We start from the raw sequence: 27,014 nt of genomic DNA, 5'->3' as shown, positions 1-27,014 counted from the left end.
ATTTATGGGAAAAAAACAATGATAAATAAAACGTCACATGATTTGAATGGAGCACCAAAAAAATAAGCAGCAGATATCTCTGGCTCCAAAAAGGTAAAGTGTAGGTAGAAGAGGGGAAGGAGCACGGTTGAAAACACTTGAGTTTTAATTGGCCTAATCAAAAACTTGATGTGTGAGGTGACAAAAGGTTGTTTTAATTTCCCTGAGGCAATCCTTTTGATTACCAAATTGTAGTAATGTTTGCAGACTAATTTGAATATGTTAATCACAAATGCATAAAGTTGGTCTTCGCCACTTCTCACGCCATTCAAAGACTGCCCCGCTACAGCACACAATGTCTAAATTATTAAGGAAGACTATGTTTCTAATCTAATGAGTACCATATAAAGTGATGAATAATTGACCAGCTAGCTTATGATATCCCCGTCAGCTAGAACAATAAGCTGTGCGTCCATATGTATTTCTCAAAATTCGTCCCTTGTAAGCTATTTACGGAACGCTTCTTTTCAAGTGCTTGTTGGTATGCAAATGCTCTTCTACAGTAAGTCACTGATGAGGCTCTGCTGCCATGGTAGTCTTTAGTTCTCGGGATGAAAGCATTTAGCCCACTTCATCCTTTGTTAAAATAAAAAGGACCACTGGTTTCAGAAGATATTATTTATAGAGAAGAACTGCTTTGGTACTGAAACACCATTTGCTTTCCAGTGTTAAAACAGCCAACTGGACACCATTACACCACTGTGATTCTTGGTGGGAGAGAGGAAAAATCATTTGAACGTCGACTAGTCCTTCACTCAATTATTTGTTATCTGAATTTTAATATCAGCGAAGGGATGAAGTGGAATTTACACATGGCATTCACCTGACGTACTCAGGCTCCTGTTTGAGCAGACGGCTGTTCGATATTTTCCTGACCTCTTCCAGCCACCCTTGCAAACATTTCCTTGGCGGTGAAGAAGGGTGATGTCTGTTAAGTCTCCATCACAGAGTCTTTTGAAACATACTGCCACAGAAAAAAAGCATACTTTAGATGATACTTGAAACAAAATCCTTATAGAAAAGAGGCATAAAGTGTAAGGGAACTTTTCTCAAGAGATCAGACAATATTCCTCCAGCCCAACCTAGAACACAGAGCACTATGCAAAAAACTGCACTTTTCTGCAACACTTTTGAAGTATACTCATGTTTAAACTCTACTCTTTCCAAATGCTGTCATATTATATTACATTTCTAAACTCCTGATACACTGACTGAAAAGGAGAAAACTTAAAACACCTTATAGAACACTGTCCTCTAATAAACCAAATCCTCAATGTCTCACAAATAAAGCTGTAACTTCATGAATGAATCGATACAAGATGATATGTCAGCTTCAGACTTGAGTAAGGATCGCCTGTGTTTGGCAGTCATCTGTCAGTTTTACCAGCAACATTATGTGTAAGGTTTTCTCTTTCAACACAAAATTTCTACAGTACTAGAACTGCATGCTGTGATGTAGCACAATCACTGTTCTTTTCTCACACCAGCCCATAGCTTGTAAATAGCAACCTGTCATCAGGCCAAATCATGTGAAGTTCTACCTACTTGTATGAAACCGACGTAGCACTGCCAAGAAAAAAATAAAGCAAAAATATTGAGCTTGCAATGTTGTTGGAACCCCAAACTGAAGCAGTCTTTAAAAGAAGGAAGGTGACAAAAAAAAAAGCTCAAACTATGACTGACATGCGAAAAAGGTAAGGGAAAAAAAAAAAAGGTTTGGATAAAAAGGGAGCGCCACCGTTAAGTGAAAAATGGGGAGCTCACCGAGACTATCTTGCGTTGGATGAATAAAATAATAATAAAATAACAACCTAACACATACCTTTAAGTGAAGAGCACAATGTTTTCCACAAAAGCCGTCTGCAGATGATGGCTTAATGCACATGTGGCTGCGCACATACACATTTATTCAATTTCCTCAAATCTATGACACATTCCTCTACGAAGGTTGTACGGTTCACCGGTGTAAAGAATAATTATTTTGCCCTTAATGTCTAATTTCATCACTTATATTGGTGTAAAGAAAGATTTGATTCCTGCAGATTGTTGCACTGTATGTCTACTGATTACATACTGTATAATTACCATTACAGAGTTTTACACATATTTACAATAATTACAAGGTAACTTCCTGGGTTATACTGAGGTCAAAATAATTATTTTGTATCTACAAATAAATGTAAACAACTATGACGGATGTTCTTGTCTGAGACCTTATGAATCCAGATAAACCTTTACTTACTGTACTCATCTGCTTGCTTACAATTTACAGGATCAGGCTGGTGATGCTCTTCATTTTTCTTACTGTCAACAAATCTCATGAAAAGGCCAAATTCAAAGTGATCCTAGTCACAAGTATTGTCTTTGTAGCCTCATATGGATTACTCCTTGTATCTTAGACCTACAGTTTATTATTGTGCAAAATCTAGTAAAAACACATCAATTAGCCACACTGTTGCAACGGTTGACATGTTCCTTCATTATGATGACCAGGTCACTATACTTTACCCAAACACACTATCCTGCTGATGCTGGAGCCCCAAAAGTATATTAATCTGCAGCTGAAAGTAGTCCCTGACAAATGCCCAATTTACTGCTTTTCGAGTAACATTTGCTGAAAACTACTGTGCTCAGCTGTTTTAGGAAATTAATTGACCTTTTTAACAATCAAACTATATATTTGTGACCTGTTCTCAAAGATTCATCTTTTTAGTAGGAACCAATGGGCTGCAGGTTGAGTGCCAAAGACAGGATAGGGAAATCGGAAAATACTGAGAGATGGACACACATTGTAGGTTTTGGTCTTTTCATGGAATTTGTTGAGAATAAGAAAAATAAAGAATAACGAAAACCTGATTCCTTACAAGTACTCTCATTCAGAACGCCATGATTATTATTTTCAGTTACTATTATTTTAACTCATTACTGTTTATATGAGACAGTTCAGAACGTTCATGAGTGGAAACTGAACTTTCCCAAGATGTCAGAATAACATACCGAGGAACTAAAAGTCTAAAGTTTGAGTAATCTGAGACTTGTCCCCACATCATTTTAATAATTATACAATTATTTTCAGTCACACTGAAGCATGTCAAGGTTACATAGAAACTTTTTATACAAGAACACATCGATGTATAAAATAACCAATTTGGCCAAAAAAACAACAACATTGCACCGTTGTTTTGAATGCACTTGTCCTCCAAAATTCAAAGACACAATGCAATAAACACTGTAATGAGCAAGTTTTCTTAAGGGATTGCAACTGCACACAGGATGATAGCGATTTGTTTGTTTCTCGTGCTGAATTAAAATAATTGTTTCTTGGACCTTGAGTTATTTTATAGGTACTTTGAAACAAGTATAGCTGGAACTCTGGTTAAAGATACAATTGGTTTCAGTGTCTTTGTGAGGAACACTTGCAAGCAGTAAAATGGAGCATCAGGAGACTTCCCTGTTAAGTGGAGGTTCGTGTGCCACTGAACCCGGACCATCACAGAGCGAGTCAGGCATCGTCTCTGCTACAGCCAATTAGCAAGAAATAATTCTGTCTACATTAGTTCTGCTCTGTGTGTGTGAGAGCACACAGTATGCCCGTCCCTCTACTCAGTTACATATATGGATTTATTTATGTAATCTTTGTCTGTTCTGTTTTACTTCAGTGAGGTCACAAGAGGTCACATTAAAGGCGTCAAAATTTTTTATATTAACGATGGATGGAGATTCTGTGCATGTCCCTCAGCTCTATGGAGCATTTTAACTTCTTTCAGCTCATTGTTTTGGTTTAATGGCTCTGAGACATCCACTGTATCAGCACCAAACAGCAAACAGACAAAGTTAGTGACTATAGCAAGTAAACATTTAGCAGCTAAAGAGCCAGATATTTTTGTCATGAGTTGGTGGAGAACAAAAACAGAGCTAAAAGGAGAATATTGGACTTACATTTGCCAGGTGGCCAGAAACCCCACTTCAAATGATGCTAACATTGCTCTATATCTACTGGATGTGTAAACAGACAACTGTTTGCGAACAAGTTTGTCATATGAACTGACACGCATAGATTCACATTTTGGGAAATATGTTTAATCACTTTCTTGCTGAGATTTAGATCTGAAGAGACAAAGACTGGAAACAGGCAGAAACTGTTAGCCTGGCTCTGTCCAAAGGTAACAAAATTCATCTGCCAGCAACTCATAAGATCAGTAATTAAAATGTTACGTCTTGTTTGTTTAATCCGTACAAAACCCCAAGTGTTAAAAAGATACCTTGTGGTTTTACGGGGAGGTTATGTGGCGTACTATTGGCTAGGCAAAATCATTACCTGGAGTCTTGCTGCGTACCTGTGAGGTCACCAGGCAACCGGCAGAGAATTAATTAATTTATGTGTGGATCATAGACCCTAAACCATAATCCTTACCATGTAATTAATACATTAATATTACATAAAACACACCGGTAAACATAAAAATATTTTGAAAGTGCTGTGTTTGCTTATTTCTATGCTAGTGATCTTCCTTCTATCTCATTGAAAATGTGAATATAATACATATCAAGCATACTGTAGTGTCTTCTTAATTTTGAAAAAAATCAAAGTCTAAAATTTTTAATGCTTACACAAAATATAAATAAACAATAAGGTGAACATTGCTGGGTGCAGCATACATGATCTCAAATCAAAGCCCCCATGCCCTAACCACAGACGCCCTGCAGGGTGCTGCCACCTGCTCCCACAAAATGCTCATTGCAGGCCCACACAAAGGCACGCAGGGATGATTTCAACAGCAGCACCCCACCAGGACATCCACTGACACGGAACAGGGGATCCAGGTGCAAGTGTCCTCACACTGCAACCACAGGTTACAAGTCAAGTACGTCTGCATGTGGATTACATGGTAGGGACTTTGTGATCACATTTTACATATGAAGAATGTGCAGTTGTATATATGCATCTAATTGTTTAATCAAGACGATGACGTGATGCGTTTTAATAACTGTCTGACTGTATACTGTATGTGCAGGTGTGTTTTTTTATAGTGTTCTTTTCTTATGTGCGTGTACTTCTTGGAAACCATTTCTCTTCTAATATCTGCTGTATGTATGGTAAATCTTCTGATATGGTCTGTGCAAAATGCAGCTTATTAATGACACAGATATCAGGCATCACAGATCTGGCACTGAAGAATACAAAAGCCATGGTGCTTAGGTGCTGATTGCCTGGCTTTTCACATTGATGTCACTTAAATACTTAATATGTATGTATCGCTGCCCAACCGCAAACCATTATCCTCTCAGGTTTAATATTGATATTTATACATGCGTAGGTGAACAGAAAACCACATGAAAGGGGGAGAGTGCAGAAATCCCCCCAATTGAACCCACAATCAAAAGAATCCCTATTCATCCTATTATACTGTGGCAGTGAAATCCAGGGCAACTAACTGAGCGAGCAGAGTCCTGTGAACTTCTGATGACCCCTGCATGCTGTGTGGTTCAAGAGGCTACTACATTAACGTGTATTCATCACGCAGATAATTGCAAGGCCCACTCTTCCGCACATGACAAGTCAATGTGACCACAATGCCACTGGCTCTTAATTGGTATTCTTGGAGCCATTCATATTCCAATATTCATAGTGCCCTTTTTCATTTCCTGTTTAATAAATGCAACTGTTAATTGATAGTGTCATAACACAATGAAGAAGCCATTTAGAGCAGCTATTTTCTGGATTACCCAAGGTGAAAGAGCATCTATGTAGTTAATGCATACTTAAAAAGACAGGCAAAATTGCTGGTAAGTGGGGTGTGATGGCGGTCTGATGAGCTGTGCTAGATAAAGATGAAGGAGGAACGGATAATCACATATTTGGCCCAGCATGAGGGATTAATTTTTCCCCAGGGATTACTGTAACAAAACTACTGTTACTGTTGTGACAAAACTACTTCTTTACATCTTTAAAGTATGGTAACTTTTGTCAGTATCTGTTTTGCTATTCTTTAGCCTCAGTAGACCATCTAGATGTTTAAGTTAACACTGCATTACTTCACATTTCTGTGTGCTGTTAAACTAATGAGAGACTACAAATCATAATCACAAATTGTGAATCCTCTGTCAATCTGTGTTTAATCATTTAACTTCTGATATGGAGAAATTATGTGACACGAACAATAATATTAAAGTTAAAAGTAAGATTATTTAAAGATTTAGTTCCTCTGTTGGAAGCATTGACCTGGCAATTCATTCACTCTATGTTAATGTAATACAATATCTCTTCTGCCAGAACACTGCTGAAGGACATTTTGGCAAGATGGTTTGTTATCTGTATTAAATGTCATATAATGTCAAAGCCCAAATCAGAATTCATTAGCAGGAGGTGGACTGACAAAATTTGGACTGAGCAGAAAGTTTGAGAAAAGCAGGACATGGTCAACAACGAGCTGACCTCTCTCATTGTGTTGACTCTTAACAGAAGTGTTGCTGGACTGAGGGAGAGCAGGCGCCAATACAGACCTTCAACAACACTGAAATATTAACCAACCTTTGAAACAGTTGTTATCGTCAATCTAAAAAATGAGTTTTACTGCAAAAATTGCATGCAAGTTTCAAACTTCACCACCAACTGTTCCAGCTTGTGATGACTGCTATACCTAGAGATGCCCCAATCAAATGTTCACCCTTCTATTTGATTAATAATCACTTAATATTGATTATCTGTTGATACAGAGTTAATATTTCACAGTGCACAGTTAGCTTAAAGTACGCCTACATTCAAATTAGTACAGCGAGTCCAATATAAATAAAATAAGCTTGACAATTTTGAGGAGTTCTGCATGAGGGAATGATTGGTGTAGGGTAGTGCAGCTGTCATTTCACTAGCTGGCTGACTGGCTTAGTGTGTGTTCAAAGCTCCCACTGCACAGCAACATTTCTATTTATGTTTTTTAGAGATTGGGAAAACAATTTAAACTGGAATATAAATACCTGCATCGGATACACAACCCTGCTTCATACCAGGTAACACGGGCATGAGAAACAGCAGGTCTAACGTGTAGATATAACATTAGACCTGCGTTTGCTCCTGAACTGAGATGTTTACAGCACAAGCATATCCAGTAAACACACATGTGTCCGTATCACTAGGTCTATTCAGCTGCAGTTCACCCCATTTCTGGGGCAATTTCTTGCATGCTATGTAATATTATTGGAGAAAGAAAATGTATTAGAGAAAGTTCTTAATGGCTTCTTAGTGGCTTTCAAGTTCAAAGGTAGTTTAGTCATTTTTAATTAGTGTAAGAGGTGACCTACCTGACACAAGTTCCTCCATTACGACAGGGAAGGTGTTGGCAGACAGGCGGGTCACAGTTCTTGATGTTTCTCCCTCTCACTGCCTCACCCACCAGGTAAATCTCTTTTGAGTTGACCTGAAGTTCCCTGATACAGCCAATGAATCTCCGTGCTCCCTTTGCACTCCCGTCATGCGTCTCCCAGTGGGACGAGACATCTCCAAGAAAAATGGGCCCAAAGGTTCCCTGTAAAAAATGGTGGAGAGCCAGTGATCAACACTATCGTTTACTAAATCACACTAAATCATACAATATATATGTCCCCCTTCACGTACAAGCTTTGCAGCTACTGTAAAAACATATTTTCAGTATCAGTGGGTGCGAATATATCAAGATTAACAGTAGTGAGACCTCACTGTATATTAAGATTAACAAGATTAATACCAACAGCTACCTGCTTTAGCTTGATGCAGTTTTAGAATAACTTAAGACAATAAACTGGAGTGATATCTTTTCTTTTTCATTCCTACTGAGAGAGAGGGGTAAAATATCTGGAAAAAATGTTGCAAGCTTTCTTTGATGTGAAGGTAATTGGGTAGAATTAATGCAGATAAATTCTGTGAACTTGCAGCTTATCCTACCATAACAGTCAATTTAACAAGTAAGACTGCATTCACACCAGATCAGACATTGCAGCACCTTCCTGCAGGGTTGTGCAGAGGTGTGCAGAGGTGTGGGTGTGTTTATTTGTGCTTTAGAACATGACTGCCGTGAAACAATCAGCAAATAATGTTTTATTTCTCTCATTTACTGGCCTTGTTCTCTCTACCGCTGCTCACTCTCTGCATTCACTTTCTAGTTCGCTCTACCACCGCTGCGCTCTCCCTCTCTTTCTCTCATCAGGAAGCCGACAGCAAAGCCTAACTTTACTTTTAACGTTATCAAATGAAGAGAGAAATGTCCTCCCCTCGTCCTAGTAATGTCTTTGTCCTCCCTCATGGCAGGTTGTACAGCTCCGATCAGTCTGATCGCTTACGTGATTGACCACCGCAGCGTGACGTTGGGTTGCATTTCTGCAAAAGTTGATTGCGGTCCAACTTCTTCCTGAAGGGCTGCTGCTGGTTTTTTGTGGCACTCCTGCAGCCTAAACGCACTACCCCCATTCAAATGAATGGGAGGACTGGCATTTTTGCCTGATATGGTGTGAATGCAGCCTAAGGTGGAATTGTGTCTGCTACCAACCAACTTTATTTTACACATACAACTTTTAAAATGATGTTCAGTGGAAACAAAGACCTTTCCTGTTTCTATGCTTCAGTCTATTCCACGAAACTTCATGATGAAGCAACTTCAGCCTTAAGCTAGGTTGTGTCCATAATTATGTGGATACATTTGAAAATTCAGTTGACCATCCCTATTGGATTGTCAGATGGTTTTCTAAAGGTTTATCATTTTAACAGAAATAACAAAACAATAGAAAACACTCCCTCTTCTATTTTGACAGTTTCCAACAACTCCAGCTTGTTAATATGAATACTTGTGTTTTATCACATTGGTCATGGCAGATATGAGTGCTGCTTTGCATGCTACTTTTTCATACTCATTACATTTAATACCTCACTTTAAAAATGCTGGCCTCTCATGTCATGTATTAAAATGGTTGAAGTTTTATCTGACAAGACATGATTCTGTTGCTATGGGAGGCTGTGTGTCACAAACTATAAATCTTACAGATGGGGGCCTTTGAGGCTCAGTTCTTGCTTGTTTCTCAACATACTTCCTTTAGGAAAAAGAGGATTTTGGTGTAAATTTTCAAAGTTATGCTGATGATAACCATCTTTCTACATCTAAATAATATACTGTAGAGAATGTGATTTTTAAAATAGCGCTGTGATCAAATTACACTGAATCTGACGTTTCTAATTTCATATCAGTCTGAACAGTTATAGCAGAATTTATGTGACTTTGATGTCCCTCCAATGTAACATGCGTCATGACTCCATGCTGGCGCCTGAGGAGAGGTGTTGGACAGCTGCAGTGGAGGTGTTCATCGGAGGGACAGTGAGGTGTTAGACCACATTATCATTTGTGATGTTGGCTTAATGCGATCTGAGCTTTAAATGACATAACTGACGCATATTTGAAAGCATATAAAAAGAAACCGGCAACAGGGTTCACAGGAACGTGTGTGTAATGTCAATGCAAAGTCAAGAGCACTAAATCTAGCTTTAACAAAGCTGGAGATTCAAATAAAATATGTAGCTGGATACTTTTACAATGAGCTAGACCTTATTTTATGTGATACAACCAGCTATGAGCCATTGGAGCTGCATGATAACTGTGGACTGATAAGTAATGACTTCATACACTTTATGGTGTCCTCAAGTGTGTTTATCATGTTTAAGAGAAGAGTTCATTTGAAGGATTCACTGATGTAATATTCATGACTTTGTGAGTGGACTCACAGCACTGAGTTCTTGAGTGCTGGATACTGATTTTTGAGTTCTATTTAAAAGCAGCACCAGTCAATGTGGTCTCTGTTTCATTAATATATTTCAACATGTTGTTTTCACTCATGTGTACCAGTTCAGATGAGTGACTTGTCACCAGGCAAACAGTGGATCTGTGTAGTTAATTGGAATCAGGAACCAAAACCTCAGTTAAAATGCAGCAGCAAAACTTTCAAAGTAAGAAAAGTAATATGGCCATATTTCTCTAGTTTAAACATATTTTGATTTTAAAACTCTCTATCTTTGCTTACAGATTGAGTTGCTAAACACTAAACACTGACTCATTTTACAGACTTCAAGCCTTCCTATAATTACTTACAATTTGACATATGCCAACTTATTTTAGTAACAGATGTGAGTTTCACTGACATATGCTAAACAGTGATGAGACTCCACAGTCTAGATTGGAAACAGACAGTAACTAACTTCATGATTCCTCTAATGTTTGCCGCCAGGCCAAACTGTCTCAAGTTCCTCTGTGGGTTCACGATGTCAAGTCAGTTTTATTTAAACAGCTGAAAAACCACAAATGACAAATCACAGATTTGCCTCAAAGGGCTTTACAATCTGTACTGTGACTCCCTCAATTCTTACATCCCTTCAAACACTGTAGCCTGTCAGTGCTTTTTTCATTGTTATATTCCAGTTGCTGCCAGCAAATCTAATCCTTTGTGTAATCTTATTTTGTTTAATTTAACTGAAACTGAAATGAAAACCCAATTCATATCCCACTATATCTCTAAACCCCTGTAATACATTAGAGCTGCATGAAAGCTGGCATAAGTTAACAACCAATCAATGTGGCAAACTAGTACTGGTGTAATGAATGTGTTATTAACAAAAAAAAACCTTGGCCATCTCAAATTAGAAAACTATAAATCACATTGAGGAAGGGGAGGCATGTTGAGCCTGTGGGAAGGTTGAGCCCCTTTCTCCGTCTTTGAAACTGGAAAAAAAGAATTATTAATTTAATAGCAAATACAGGTGTTGTTAATCAAACTAATGAGCCAGAGTGAAAAGACTTGCCCGTGATTAACAAGTGAAAACTAGTTTAGTGCTACTTACATGCTTGCCAAGTGTGATCGTCATGGCAAATAATGTAACAGGTGCACATGTTTTTGATGGAGGCTCCTGTGCCTCATTCATTAAACAAACTGCTGTTAGTTACAGAGGGCAAAGCTGACTTTGATAACATCCAACTAATCTGCTCATGATGTATTTGTCATGACTTTTATAAGTGTTTAAGTGCAATAATAAATAAACTCATTAAACCTATGGTTTGACTGCATATCTACAGGCAGCAGCTCTCAGGCAGAGCTTTTAGCTAATATAAACTACCAAACTGACTAGATGTTGTTAGGATTGAATATTGTTTGAAATCCTTTGATACTAGTGCGAATATGATGCCTGAGCTTTTGGTGCTGATAACAAAACATTTTTTCACTACCTTTCTTTTGAGTGAACATACTATTCACATTTTTTCATTGAACAAAAGCCAAACTTCTCAAAAGTTAAAGGTTGTCTAATCACAAGCAGCTCAATAAGAACTTAACTACGATTTAAATCAGAGGTTGTTGAATCAAAGAATATATAATAAAGATATTCTGTGCTATTTCAGTTGAGAACAAAAAAATGTATTTTGTATTTTGAAGTTCAACACTCAGCCCTTTATGTATGCAGATTTTAAATGTAGCTGAATCATGAACCATAATTGCAAAACATTAGCAAACTTCCCAGTTAAAACAACATACTAAACTGAACAAGAGCACTAATTCATACGGCATCTGATCTCAGAAAAGTTATACTAAATGAGTGAATAGAGTGATAAACATGTTCCCCAGCATGAGGAAAAACACTAATACAAAAACTGTGATAAGTCTGCAGAATTTTCTTCAAATTATTGATATTCATGAACATATCAGTATAACTGTTATAATGATTCTCTGCGAAAAACATACAGTACGTGAATAAAGGACACCTGATGCATTAGCTTTAATAGTTTGCACGCGGATACTGTGGATACTGCATGCTAAAACATATTGCTGTTTTAATTAAAATTTTGATATGTGTAGGTATACTGCACTGTAAAGGGAAGGATGCACCAAAGACATGATTATGGGGTAGAAATGCAAATTTAAGATAGTGGTTGTACATGGGGTTGTTCTGACTGCATGACAGGTCAGGTTACCTCGGACGCGGGGTGTGAAACATCCTCCTGGAGACGCTGAGCTGTGCCATTATCTACAGCTATTTCAATCATACATGACCCTCCTTGTTTGCCAACAGGCAGATTGTATCTGTTGAGAGAGAATAGACACAGACCAGTTACACATGATGCTCCCCACAATATTTGACACTCACAATAAATCCAGCAAAGCATGAAAAATATTCCGATGGAGACAGAGACAGAGCAGTCACAGTAATGGAGCTGCTAATGCGACCGTTGAGACTATACTATAAACTGACTGTGTATGACTACGTATACATTACACACTATTTTATGAGAAACTTTATGCACTGGTAGATTGGGTTGGAAGCAATGGTGCATTTTGTGCCCCACAAAGCACCCAGAACCCAGGAGAGACAACAAAAATAGCGAACGGCTTCCACAGCTGGATTTAAATAATAAGGCTAGAAATAGGTTTCTGCTCAGTGCTATGGTGGTTTTCTTTAAGTTGTTGTGTTTCTCAGCAGATATGAAATTCCCATAATCATGCCTGTAAATACATTAAAGATAAACCATGGAGCAAGATAACCAGTCAGAACCAATATCCATGATAATGCTCCAAATAAAGCATATAATAAAGATTATAAAAATAAATAAACAATAATAATAATAATGAAAAAAAAAATCCCAGCAAAAACATGATCATGAGTGTAAGTGCCCATTATGTCATTCAGGATTAATTAATGATAAAAATGAGGGCACAAACTAGATATACATTATAAACCTAATGAGTAGGAAGACAATTTTATCATTTGACCCTCTCTGTCTCTCTTGGGAAATATACAATTGTACTAGTCATTAATGTTGCAGCCATAATGTTAAGTAGCTGGTCTACTTGTGTCATATTCCAGCTTTGGCAAAGTCAAGTGATTCCCTCTCTCCAATTCATCATTGGCTTTACATCTGCAGCATACAATAGCAGCCTCTTTACAGGACTGTACATTATGCAAAAGGTTGCACACACCATGCCAAACACACGTAAAGACGCTTCTGTTAAGGAGTAATCCATATAATGCACTTTTGTTCCAAAGGTTTATTCTCTGTTTGCCTGTAGACTTGTAAAACGAGTGATATGGTTTTTTATTTGCGAATCTGCAAAAGTCATTCATCCATTCTTTGTGACTGTATCACTGTTGATGAGGAAAAAACCCTCAAATGTCTGCTTTAATGGCCAGATGGAAACAATCAGGGCAATCGCCCTCCTGCTAATTTGAAACAGCCTTCTAGGACGCCTCCCTGAGGCAATCACACGCATGCAACTTCAGGTAGGACTAATTACAGGTATGGAAATCATGAGAGCTGTTTTGTCCACACACACACAGACACACACACACACACACACACACACACAGATAAATTAAGGCAAATTTAAGACTGCAAACGTGAAATGCAACCTAATGTCCAGACGAGACATCTATCCTCTGGGTGCTGGGTGTGTGACTGAGGTCATTCTCCTGACATTAGCATAAGCCTACGTGATCAGTGAGTGATTTCAGAATATTACATTTCCCCGCTGTTTATTTTCAAGTCACAAGAACATAACAAGATCCAAATGAAAAGACTGAAATATCGCAATCCATGTGTTTGTGCAAAAAAACAAAAAAAGGAACTGTTTGGTGAGGTATGAAACATCACAATATTGTTGCAAAACTCCCTCTTGCCGAGGGCAGTTGGACCACATTTTGGTGCTTACTACAGTAGGTTTTTATTTGGTCTGCTAATGCTGCAAAGACTGGCGCTGTGAGACACGAAGAGCATGCTCACTAAGCAAACAGGATGATGTTACTTGATGAGCTCTCGTGAGCATAGCGAATGCTCCACCAGGCTAATTTACATTGGTCTTGCTCTAAGGCAAAGATGACTATTTATGAAGATGACTATGACTTCTTTACTTAGTCTAGTAGCTAGATAGCTAGGAATATGCCCCGCAGGCCCACATCGTCATCGCCACCACACACACAGACATACAGACAGAAAATAACCACAATGGATTCTATAACACAAACAAACATGTGAGTGAATTAGAAGAGAAAGAGGTCGGGATTTGTCTGATACAGAGATGAAACACTGCTGTGTGTAATTTCTTATTGGGCTCCCAGTGCACCATTCAGTGCTGGGTCTCAAAGGACCAACAACAGCAAATTCTCAACTTGAGGTAAACAAACAAAAAATGTATGAATATTTCATTTTTTCTCCAAATACACAAAACCACAATATGGCTGCGATGACTTTTACGTACTCAATCATCATTTATGCATTTCTTCATCTGGCTAATGCTCTAATCATAAGTGATTTGTCATCCCTAACATCCTCATTTAGACTGTCTGCTGTGTGACTAATTCAGTGCAACTGCATGACTACAACTTTCCTGAGGATCACCACTGAAATATTACCGACAATGTTAAGGGACCTTGCAAATATTTTCAGCACAGCACCTTTACACAACGGTATTTGTTATACCTGATGGTAGGTGTTTGTCTTTACAATCCTACTTGAACGTGCCTCCTTCATGATACCCAGCAGAAAATTAATAAAGGGGAAGGGGGGTGGTGGTGGTGGTGGTGGAGGTGGGGTGGGGGATGGGGGAGGGGTCATCATTAAAATATTACTATTGCATAAAACATCTGAAAGTATTGGCAACAGATGGCAGTAAAACATCATGCACTGGGCTGTTGCTCTTGCAACAGTTTTCACCAGATGATAGGCGAGATGTAATTTTTTTTTTTTAAAATGGCTTATTATTCTAATCATATTTCAGAATCTTACAGTACAAAAAGCTAATGATAATGTAGAGCATGTTATGTGGTGAATTTATAATTTGGGAGTCATTTAGTGATTTAGAGTCAAGAGTCTATTAGTTCTGCAACTAGGGACTATATGCTCTGCAGTGTTTTATACCTGCGAGCAGATATTGAGTGCAGAATGTAAATGGGTCACACATATTGCATAGATAAGGAAGACTGGTGCCACCTGTTACTTTGATATTCTTTTTAGCATAACAGATTAATAGATTAATACATCAGAAATGACTGAAAAGAGAGAAAATAAACTCCCATATGCTTAATTATCATGTATTACTACAGTATAAAATGTCATATCACACCAGAGCACCTACTGCACAATATGTCAGGAAGGATCTGTTGGTGCAACAAACCCCGTATCAGAACATAATCTACACCTACATTGACTGTAATGCCTGCTCTGGCTCTGGTGCAGTGACTTTCTCACACGCAGCACTGCAGCATTTGCTGCATAATTTGTGCTGTGACTGGCAAGCCTCAATTAATTTGGGTAGCCTGTGCTCTATCATTAGCCTATATCTCCGGCAATACAATTAGACAGCACACAGCAAGGCTCTTGGCATTGTGGGGCTTCACAAAAGAAATTCCAAGTGAGCAGGCAGGGCAGCTGCTTGCTTCTTCAATGAATGTTTTATGGGAGTAATACAGTGCCGAATACAGTGTGATTGAAACACATACACTGCCTTGGATTTGGCATTGTGTCAAGAGCATGAGGATTTAAGAACAAAATGCTCAATATGAAGACCTCACTTCTCACCCAGTTGCACATGAGACATGACACTTCCCCAAAATAAATGGTTTTCCCAAATCAATCTTCCAGCGATTGAAACCCAGTGGGAAAGTGCTAAGGATGGGTTCTGTCCACTGTTGGTGTAGTTCAGAAAATGTAATCAATTGCTGTTTACTAAGTTCTTTTCAAAATTGCAAAGGGAATACTTTGCCCGGTATTCAGATAAACACTAATTACAGCAGTGATTACTTTATGTTTGAGTTACCTAAAACCCTTCACGCACTGGGTACCCATGTGTGTGCTAAAATGCAAAGTGAAAGAATGAACACTAAACAGTCGTGTCAGTGCTTCATTAAGTGAGCATGTTGGTGGGCAAGTTGACAGAGGGGAACAGCGAGGTGTTTCAGGCGTGGACAGAACTTGAATTCGGAGTTTCTTAATTTTCTGTGACAGAAAGTGAAAGCACTCAGACCCCTTCAGCCATTCTGAAATTTGCTACAATGAAATTCTTCTCAGCGTCTCGCCTCACAGCACTTGTCTGTTTTCTTGCTTTTACAACAGCTGTTGCTAGGCAACAATTTCACACCCACATGTGCATTTTTATATCAAAACAATATTCAACGGTTGGTATTAAATATAGATTTTAAAAGCATCATAAAATAACTAATAGCATTTCACATGCAATGCATATAATGGCATTTTCACTACTTTTGCCCTTTTCACTGAAAGTTCTTTTTTTTTCATTTTGTGTTGTACAAGAATTATATAGTTGTGAAAAGTCACCCACACCACTAGCAGTTTGTTTTAGATGTGCTATTCTGTGTTATGTGTAGAGTTTAGCTTTTAAAGCTAGAACACATTGCTTCAGGAGATCTGGATGAGACTTTAAGCAGGGGAGACTGGCTGACTCAATGATGTAACTAACAGGAAAATATTGGTTACAAACCTTATAAGAATACAGATTTGACTGTAGGAATGAAATGGCAGGACTGACTAAAAATTAGCGATGGCTGGAATTTTTTTAACTATGAATGTCAACTTAAAGGCACCCGGTTGAGTTTTTGAGCAATGATTTTACAATTATTTTGTTTGTTGATCAACAGTTGGCAGCAGTGACTCATACAGAAATGTGATTATCCGTCAAAAAAAGTAAGGGAGAAGAAGACTGCAAGCTAGCAAACATTGACGTAAAAAATGCTTTAAAATATTTTTAAAAACAGCTTTGGAAATGTTAAATGCATTCATCATGTTTGTTGGGCCTTAATGATACCCACAATGCATTTTGGTGAGTAACACTGAATGTAAACAGCTGTTTACAAGAAAACACAGTACACATTTTAGCTTATTTGTACATAATAATGGAATTATCAAAGATGTGGGGTGACTTTAGCTAATTTGGTGAATAAAGTGTTCGGGCCATTATTTGTACAGTGGATGGTTTGGCTCCTGCTGTCCATATGTTGAAGCATCCTTGAGCCAGACACTGAACCCCACATTGCTCCTGTTGTATGTGTAACTCACTCTGGACAATAATGTTTGCTAACTGAATTTAATGTTTTCAAGTAACTAGGAAATTAATAATCAAATAAAATAAAAAAATAAATAAACATGAGATAAATATCTCGTTATGATGTACTCTATATTGTTTTGTTTGATGATGTTTGCATTTCTGTAGGACTAGAGTTCTGCTACAAAGGCTTTTTTGATGGAATGGAAGTACTTTCAACAGACATCCATTTGGCAAAAAGCAATTCAAGTCTGAATTATAAAAATATATACAACAACACTCTGACGCATCACCTGTGCCAAACATACTGGCAAGGTATTTTGGGTCCTTTTTTTCTGTGATCAAGCTTTACATTGACATTTCCACAGCATCCAACAAAGAAATTCAGAAAAATTGTGGGAAAATTGCAGATGTGATGGCAAGGTTATCATGCACAGCTCCTACAGAAATGGATTATTTAGTGCATTTTGAACCCAAATAACATGATGGTCTATAAAAACATCAACATGAACATCAAAACCTATGAGATGCTAAACACAAAATCCTCAGTCTGTCATAAAGAAAAGAATATTCCCAGTAAGTCAGAACCATACTTGAGAGTTAGACACAATTTCTTTGACTGGAGAGAAAAAAGCACCCACAAAAGTGGCATAAATTTGAATAATCATATCTGCCAGGGACTTTGAGTTCACAAGTGACAAGAAAAGAAATGTGATGCCTCAGAAAACTACGTGTCATCCTCGTTGATCTTTGACTGTGTGTGAATGAAAATTACTCCAATAGTGAATGCTCCACAGAACACGATTCAACCAATAATGTGCGCACAGCTGCTCACAAATGACCAGGGGAACATTTGGAGTCTGCCACTCTCAAACTTTAATCGTAGCAGTACTGCCCCAAAAATCCCTGAAGGAAAACTTACCAACATCAAAAACCTAGCCAACAACAAACATGTCCTCCCCAAATGAAAAATGACACAGCTTCCCCCCTGCACACTCCCCGTTGTGAAATTTTAAGGCAGCACAGGGCATTTTGTTAGTGGATTTTTGTCTTGCCAGCTTTTAAAGTTTCTATTGGTGCCCATTTGTGTTAAGAGTTAAAAATATTACAATTAAATATTTCCAGAGACAGAAAATATTCTTCAACTTTGCTATGTTATGTTAATATTGTGTATATTTCACATCTACTATCAATCTGCCTGTCCATTATGCATTCTTTCACTGGGAGACATAATGCACCGTAACACCATTACATCCAAAAAATCTGCATAGCAACTGAAATAAATATACATCAAATATATAAATATACATCACACCAAACTTTGTGTTTCTACACAGTCTGCAGTTTCAAACAGATTATAAAGTAAATTAAATGCAAGCCCATTTTTAAAGAAAGGTCTACTTACACTATGTTTCGTGTATTTAGCAGCCTATTTGGATTGTTCTGATCCTTTTAGTGCAATCTTGCTCTACAAAAGCGGCTCTACAAAAGGAAAATGTGATTCATTCAATAAAGTTTAATGTCAGAACAGGCTACTAAATTCTTGATTAAATATTCACAATCTCTTTCATCCCTTTTGTGGGGATGATTAGCATGATGGAATGGTGTAAGACTGTTGAACAGTGGTACTCTGTGGATCCAAGAGAATTGCAAACAGGGGTAGGTCAGAAAAAATCCTTCACAGGGTTTAATGCTGATTTTTTGGAATGTACATATATATTTTCAGTATATTAAGATATATCACCTAAGTTGTGTTGATATTGAAGTGAACAATATCTAAGCAGCAGCAACAGCTATATAGACCACCCACTCGAGGTCTTTTAATGTCATTTAAATAAACCCTCCACATTGTTTAATGCGTTGTTTTGCACTCATCCTTCCAACTACTTGTGGCAGCAATTATGTCATCATAAAAACTGCAGCGCATAACAGCCCAGAGTGGATAAACATCAAAGAAAGTCTTTTTTTCCCACAGTACATTACTGTATATTGAGCAGAGGTGTCATACCATCTTTTAATTTCATCAATGTTGCATCACTGCAAAAGGCAGCCAGCTATGTGTATTACATGAACAAGCTGTGTAACCCTATTCATAAGAAAGCAAAAGGCAAATGTTTTCTTTTTCTGATGTTCTGTGTGTCAGCAGAACAGTGCTTGAGATGACAATAAGATAGGTGGGTTAAAAATAAGATGGTGGGTGAACGATACAATAGGAAAGCATATTGAAAAAAAAAAAAAGAGGGAGATGAGCCTGTGTTACAGCGACATCAGGCAATTTGGATCTTCCCTGTTTGGTCATTGGACCTTGGATTATTTATAGTTAAATACAACCACTGCCCTGCACCACAGATATGCTGACAACAGCAAGTTCAAGCAGATTCATTCAGTGTTGCCAACTATCATCCAAGGAAAGTAGATATTCACTGCTCAGACATCACTAGATGATGTCATGCTCTCATTTGCATATGAATAAAATTGCTGAACCGATCAAGAATAAATAGAGGCAGAGCTCAGCAGCAGGCCCTCTCTCATTTCTCCCACTGGCTCACTCTGCCCCACAGTGCCTGAGCTGTACGCCTGCGTGTGCACTACGGAGACAGAAGATCAGCTATGCATGGTGAAGCACTGTGATCAGACCTATTTGGATGAGACAAGAAAGTAGTGAAAATGCATGTGGATCAGGTTCAGCATTTGGTACTAAATCTATTACCAGATGCTTAGGACTGAAGTAATTGGTTTTATATTATTAGATTGTTATTTAACTAAGCTAGCTCTACCATGTACTCCAGCTATTGCAACTGCATGCACGTCATGTATGCAGGTCATGTATACCATTTCCCTGTTCCTCAACATAAAAGCATTTCATTTTATGTGTTGTACTATGATGTGCATTCTTTTTGTACCGTATTATGCATTAAATATAAAGCTGTAATGTGCGGAAAGGAATTGTGCAACTTTTAATTTAGTTAGTGAGCTTTGATCAGATTGATGTGAAATTATTCTTAGTAAAGTCAGAATTTTATACAAGAATCAACATTCATAGAGAGAAATAACTTTCATAATTTGGCCAGATATGCAGTGTCATGAGCTCACTGACAGGTCACTGAGCTTGACTTGCTCTACAAGGCCTTTCATCATGAGTGAGAGATTTTTATTTTGATTTAAATAAGATTGTATTTAGAAGTAAATGTGTGTTGTGTACCACATTGGACCAATTTCTAAATAAATACTGTATAAGACAGTGCTTGTCTAGTGGTTTGTCTACTGTATGTAGTCATGATTAAGTCTCAGTCATTTACAGGAAAACGGTCAACAGCCATTTGCTGAAATGGCCAATTTACTCAGCAGAGTGAATGTTTTGTCCCTTTTTGCAGGGTGAAAAACAATACACACTGTAGTAGAGCTTGATGAAAAATGTAACATGCAGTCTGACATACAGTAAGCTATACAGTTTTTGCTATTAATAATATACCTGTTTACTTGTGCTAACTTAAATAATGCAGAAAGTAATACTATTTATTCATGCATCATGAGATTCACATGATGGAATACAATGAATAAATTGTCTCTCATTGTTTCTGGTTACGATTTATTAAAAAACATTTCAGAAAAAATGAATATGTGATTGCAATCTCTGTTAATAATTTTTGTAGTGGAAGCAGTTGGCTGCTAGCACTGTTCATGCCAAAACCAAGACTGCCAGTACACTGGACAGCAGTTGTCTTTGTTTATGTGACTTCGACATTTTGACACATGACAGGGATTGCACTGTTGCTGAGCTGAGCACAGAGATCCAGGGCACGAAGGTTGGGATTTTTCTGATGGAGTGAGCTTTCATTGCAATTCTGTATTACTGTAAAATCAATTCTCTGATCAACACTGATGTGGACAGCTACTGGACAGACAAGCTTTCACAGGGTTTCATCAAAGGGACGATGGCATGCTGGCTACCTAGTCAGAATCCCATTGAACATCATTAAATAGGGAGCACTATAAATTTAGCACTATAAAATAAGTAAACATGAAAAATTAAAAACATGAATTGTGTTTGTAGTCTGTAGATTCTTAATTTCTCGATTACTTTCTCCTCTTTTGCTTTGCTTTGAAAAAGTGGGAATTAAATAGCAATTTTGTCATTTTATATTGACAATAGTATAAAAATTCGACGAGTGAAATTGATTCGGTTTTGTTCTTTCTTTCAAGGTCTTTTTAACATAGACTTTCATGTTTTTCAACATTTAGTTTCATGGCTTTGTGATATTGGATTGTTGTGATGCAAAGATCAACCCTTCAAATCTGACAAATTAAGGAGACAGGAGGAGTTTAAAACGTTAATCAATCTAGTGTTTAAATCTGTCCAAAACACATTCTGATTCATGAAGACTATTAGTTTCTACCTTTAAAAACAGCGAATAAATGAAATCTGTTCAAAGGTGATTAACAATATGACTTCGGCATTAAAATGTTAGAAAACAGAGAGGGAAATAGGAGATGCATATCGTACCGGATTGTGATTGGCATCCATCTGTTATTGTTGATGTTCTGGCCTGCAGCTGCATTCAAAACATGACTGCCACCACAGCCGAGTTTAGCAACGGGGCTTCCATCTTGAAGGAACACATGAAGGAAGTTATCCCCATGGTGCTGTTCCTGGGCTGAAAAGGTAAGGAAATGTGGTTAGTCTCTTTTTCTGTATTCAATACATTATGTAACATTTGGCATTACTTCAGGCTTTACTCTGAACTGAATACAGAAATTGAGTCCCTGCTGCATGTGTGAGGTTTAAAACTGAAATAAAAATGTGTCTACAAGAAGATGATGGAGACATGGTTGGTTTGACATGAACACACAGTAGTGGTAGGTAATTATTGTCAGGGTGGTGGATGGAGAGAAAGAACTGCTTATGCCTTCAACATACTCAAACATATGGATGACTCTTCATGATGATCTGTAAATCCCAATCCATCTTTCCTGCCAAGCAGCAAACAGAGGTGGCATACTCTACCAATGTAAGCAAGTAGAACTCTTCTAGAACCTAGACAAGGTTCTAGAAGAACCTAATAAATGGCCATACATATGATCACAAGGCCATACATATGATCAACACCCTGCATACGAAAACCACAGGGAGGATGCCTGCCTGTCAACAAATCCACTCCACAGCCGACGGGTATGCTTTTCTTTAGACAGGAGTTTACCAAGAACCTACTGTAGCTGGCATTGCCGTGTGCTCCACATAATATGCCAATAAACACACATGGTGCAAACAGTGCAATATTTGCTCCTTCTAAGAAGAAATGTAATTGTACTGTCCCAGACCTGATCTATTTACAGGTTTTGTCTGCATGTAATACTACTGTAACTTTCTCTTAAAGCATTCAGCTTGGATGGACCAAATGGCACCCAAGTCAGTCACTCTTAGCTGAGGTAAACGTAGCAGGATAACAGAAACCAGATAAATCCACCCAAAGGGCTTTAACAGCTCCTTTGAAAGGGTTAGGGGCCCTGCTATCACTTCTTACTGAGAGACAGAAGACCTTTCTACCTGATACTTCCACCTTAAACTTTGTAGAGAAAATGTTTCAGAATACACAAGAGAAAAGATTTGTTTAAAAATCTTTCTCAACTGAAACCCTGTGTGACAAGAGATGACTCTTGCATACACTTTCATATTAAAATACAAGACTCTGTGTGTAAGAAAGTGTAAATGAAACCCATCCAATTGGCCTTTTAAACAAAAATGATGTATCTTGGTATCAAATAATCCTTGAGTCAAAGCTTCAAAAGGCTTTCCCAGTCTGGGCATCAAACAAAGAACTGTCCACCTGTGATAATGCTTCACAGTACAACTTACTAAGACTGCACCAATACAAGCTGAGTCATCTATGCAAGTGACAAGCAAGAAATTGTCCTCCTCTGATCCCACATGGCTACCAAGAAGGTGGTCACCAAGTCCTGTTTGTGATGTTGCAGGTCCAATCACAGCCTGCTAAAAGTCCAAAGAGTTTAATTTGTTTCCTCTTTAAAAAATGAGTGTGGCAAAAGGAATGTTGGCAAAGACTTGCATCTCATTCCCGCCTTGTCCATTCTAGGGCTGAGCAGGGTCTCTGGGAAAACAGCTTCTCCACATGAAAGTGGGTGCATTAGGTCTCACTTTTCTCTGAGCTCATTTGGTTGTGAAACAAGAGTATGACCATGGCCTGATGGTTAAGCCCAGAAACAGTTCCTGTTTACTGATAATGCAGGTTTTGAGACCATCATCAGTTTTGCCACTTTCCAGCCTTCAGTATATTATACCACAATAGGAGTTTCTATTGGACTTTCACAAAATCTCTTGCCAGTGAGACAGCACAGTGGGGGAGCAACAGACAGCAGCAGCATTAATCCTCCCACACAGGCGAGCAGGGTCTACAAGAAGGTGGCGGAAAGAAAGCGCACACCAGTCCTGCACTGCTGTCTAAGAAGATGAGCATTGGGTAAGCAACATAAGAATGTAGCTCTTTGAGGGAGACAGAGATAGAGAGATAGCCTGCCACTCTTGTGCCATAGTTAGGGAAGACATGTAGCAGGGCAGAGGACAGAGCAGGAATACTGTCCACTTAGAGAGACCTAAAATGTTTCAGTGATTCCAACAAGGCACATTTCAGCTGAATTGCAGAGAGAGTGACAGGAGGCTTAGAATCCACAGGGTGCTGCTGAGTAGAAGCGACACAAGCAGGGTTGACCACTTGGATTTCACAATGACAATGATAACAATTGAGCAAGGGTATCGTCAGAAAAGGGGCAGGCTGGTATAATTTGCCGGGCTAGGACAGGCAAAAGGTGTGTGGGCTGCAGAGACGGTCCTATGTCTATAATATCTGTGCCAGTTGTCATGAAGTAATGGCATGGGTGGAGGACTTGGACACTAGAGGAAATGGTGCAAAAGCTAAGCTTGTTGTTTCATGGCTGCATGGCAACTGATATGAAAGCTCTGAACAATTCCTCCAGGGTAAGAAGGCCATCCAGAAAATCCCCATCTCTTTGTCGCAGGGAGGCTATGCTTAGCTTAATATGCTGCACTCTGATAATGCATTTTCTAAGCCGACTTGGAGGTCTTCCTTGTCATAAGGCTCGACAGGGGTGCACTTAACAGTGCCATATTATTAACCGCTGTTGCCGAATGGACCACAGGAGGAATATCTTGTTCAGATAATCCACTGTTTCCTTATCCTTGTTCTGCAGAAGGACTCCTACTCACTGACAAAGTAGCAAGACTGGAGACAACTTAGGCAGCCAATGTGTTATTCATTAGGCTAAAATAAAAATAAGTAATATAAAATATTATAAACATTTTTAATTGCCTGAGAGCACTGATTTAATTTGCATCCTACTTGAAGAAAAAAAAATAAAAATTGCATGCCTGTGTGTGTTCTCCGCTATTTCGCTGGCACATGCTGCCAGTGGGCTGTATGTCTGCACAGACACATTCGTTATTATAATTATCCTGGTGACACTTAGTTGCACGTAGTGTATTTCTGTCTCAAATCTTTTGTCCAACAGTTTCTTGCAACTGAACAACAACCTCTCATTCTCTTCAAGTGCCACAAAGGCAAGAAACCTGGGTGTTATTGTTAATGTTGATCTCACATGCCAGAGTCAGAGGCTTCTTGTCACATACAGACGCAGAAAAATCTCTAATTGCAACAGCTAGATACCTAAAAAGACTGCGTGCTGTTTTAACAAGAAAGAGAAAACTTGATCACATCTCACCAGTCTTAAGATCTCTGCACTGACTTCCTGTTCATTTTAGAACTCATTATAAAACGTAACTTTTTGTCTGCAAAACCTTGCATGACCTTGCTCGACAGTAAATCATGCTTGTCATTATGAGGGACTGGACAGGACTGTAAGGTTATCTGGTACAATTCCCTGGGTTTTTCCAAGCATTCAGAAACTAACAGAGCTCCTACGCAACAATTTTCCTTGTGTTCATCATCATTGTTTTTATTTGTTGGTTTTGAATATCACTTATTAACGTATTATGTATACATGTCTGCATGTATATGTACACTTTGAATGTTCTTTGCTGTTTTACAAAGCATACTATATTGTTTACAATCCTATATCAACTACAAGTGTCACAACAGACACACCAACAAATGCCTGTAGAGCAGAATTAGGCAGACACCCACTGATAATTAACGTTCAAAAGAGAGTGCTCAATTTTTTTTAATCACCTTAAATCAAGTTCCTTAGACACCCTCCATTCCAAAGCCCTCCAAACCCAAGAGCTCAGCCCAGAAGAGTCCCCTATGTCAATTTGGTGCTGAGACTAACTTCAACGTCTCAGACACACTTTGACCAGTCTCACACCAACACTGCTTTCCAAACACCAATCAGAGTAAACCAAATTATAACGCGATGTAAAAAAAAAACTATTTGGAACACTGGAGAGAAGAAACTAAAAGCCAAAGTAGATTAGACGGCTATCTGGCCCTAAAAAGAGATTATGAATTGGCAGAATATCTATCTACTGTCAGAGATGGAAAACAGGGACAGATCCTAACCAAATGCAGGCTCAGTGACCACAAACTGGCAATCGAAAAAGGACGACACAAAAAATCATGGCAACCAAAAGAAAAACAGAATATGTGGTCACTGTTTGACAGGTGAGGCTGAGCCAGAGATGCACTTCCTCCTACAATGTAAAACATTCAATGAAATAAAGAACATTTACTTTAACAAGTTCAACTCTGTAATTTCACATTTCAAAGAGCTTAATGACCTCTCAAAATGACCTTAATGAAATGAGCTTAATGAAAAATACTCCTAGGAGAGGGAGACGAAACATATCTTGCTGCCCAATATATATCACAACCTGATGGACAGTGAATGACCTACACACATACACACACACATATACATGCATACCCTGCATATATATAATTAATATATATCAATCTTAATGTATAAATGTTCAAATTATTGTTATTTTGTACTGTCCAAATATTTGGACAAATTGTATTTTGATGTTTTGGCAGCATTGTCCTCAAAACTTTCATGCCAGTAAAGCCCCTTTGAACTGAATTGAATTGAGGTTTATTTCACGTATTTCTCCTTTGATATCTCAATGTTTACCCTCTTAGTTACAGACGTAATTACTCTTTTGCATGTTTCTGGCAATTTGTCATCTTTTTTGAAGCTTGCATTGGTAAAAGCAAGAGTTACTGAAAATTTCTCATGTTTTTCTCTTGCCATTAAATCTTTCGTGTGCGGCATGAAAACCAGGACATCTACTAATTCAAAGAAACAATGCTGTATATCACAACCTTGAGTTCCCTGTCTCAAACAATTATGTTTTGATAAAATAGTTTTTTTTAGATATGATGGGAGCTTTTTGAGGAAAACTTGAAAATGTAATGGAAATATACATCGAGTGTTGTGTTATAAATAAATATAGGTATATATATATAAATATAAATATTACAGCTTGCTAGGGACTCTTTCTAGCAGTGCTTAAATTTCTTGGGGCTTTAAGAAGGCAAAACTTGAAATGTAACTCGAGGTAACAAACAAGCAAAGATGCAGTGCTTTCATTTGATGCTTATTTTCAGTGAAGAAGGATTATGACTGTCAAGCAAGCAGCATCTTGCTGTTGGTGACACTGGTAGGAATGGAGCGGCAGTGGGAGAGACTGAAATGGTCAACAGGTTTTTTCAATTATTGCACCTCATATCACAAATTGACAGAAATGTTGAACTTCACTGCACAAAATTCTTTAACTAATGAGAAAAAAAGCCAATGGCTGGTATTTGTTTTGCTTTTTAAAATACATTTTCTGTACATTTGATATTCAGAAATTATCTTAAATTCATAAAAAAGCAAAAAAATGAAAATAAATAACTGATATAATCACAAAAGCATGTCTGTGTGGCTAAATT

At 38.1% G+C, this 27,014-nt stretch overlaps 1 protein-coding gene across 2 annotated transcripts in view; it reads right to left on the bottom strand.

The window, feature by feature from the left end:
* eys (eyes shut homolog) overlaps positions 1-27,014 on the bottom strand; it is a 170,339-nt gene that overhangs the window by 14,269 nt on the left and 129,056 nt on the right. For both annotated transcript variants that reach the window (XM_067609895.1, XM_067609896.1), the window contains 3 exons: positions 21,596-21,746; positions 12,015-12,123; positions 7,339-7,562 (listed from right to left, as the gene is read on the bottom strand). In XM_067609895.1, the coding sequence (XP_067465996.1) occupies positions 7,339-7,562; positions 12,015-12,123; positions 21,596-21,746 (484 nt within the window). The remainder of the gene's footprint in view (positions 1-7,338; positions 7,563-12,014; positions 12,124-21,595; positions 21,747-27,014) is intronic.

The sequence above is a fragment of the Thunnus thynnus genome, chromosome 14 (genome assembly GCF_963924715.1).
Source record: "Thunnus thynnus chromosome 14, fThuThy2.1, whole genome shotgun sequence".
Lineage (NCBI taxonomy): Eukaryota > Metazoa > Chordata > Actinopteri > Scombriformes > Scombridae > Thunnus > Thunnus thynnus.
Note: the sequence above shows the minus strand (reverse complement) of the source record. Positions and strands in the feature narration are given on the sequence as shown.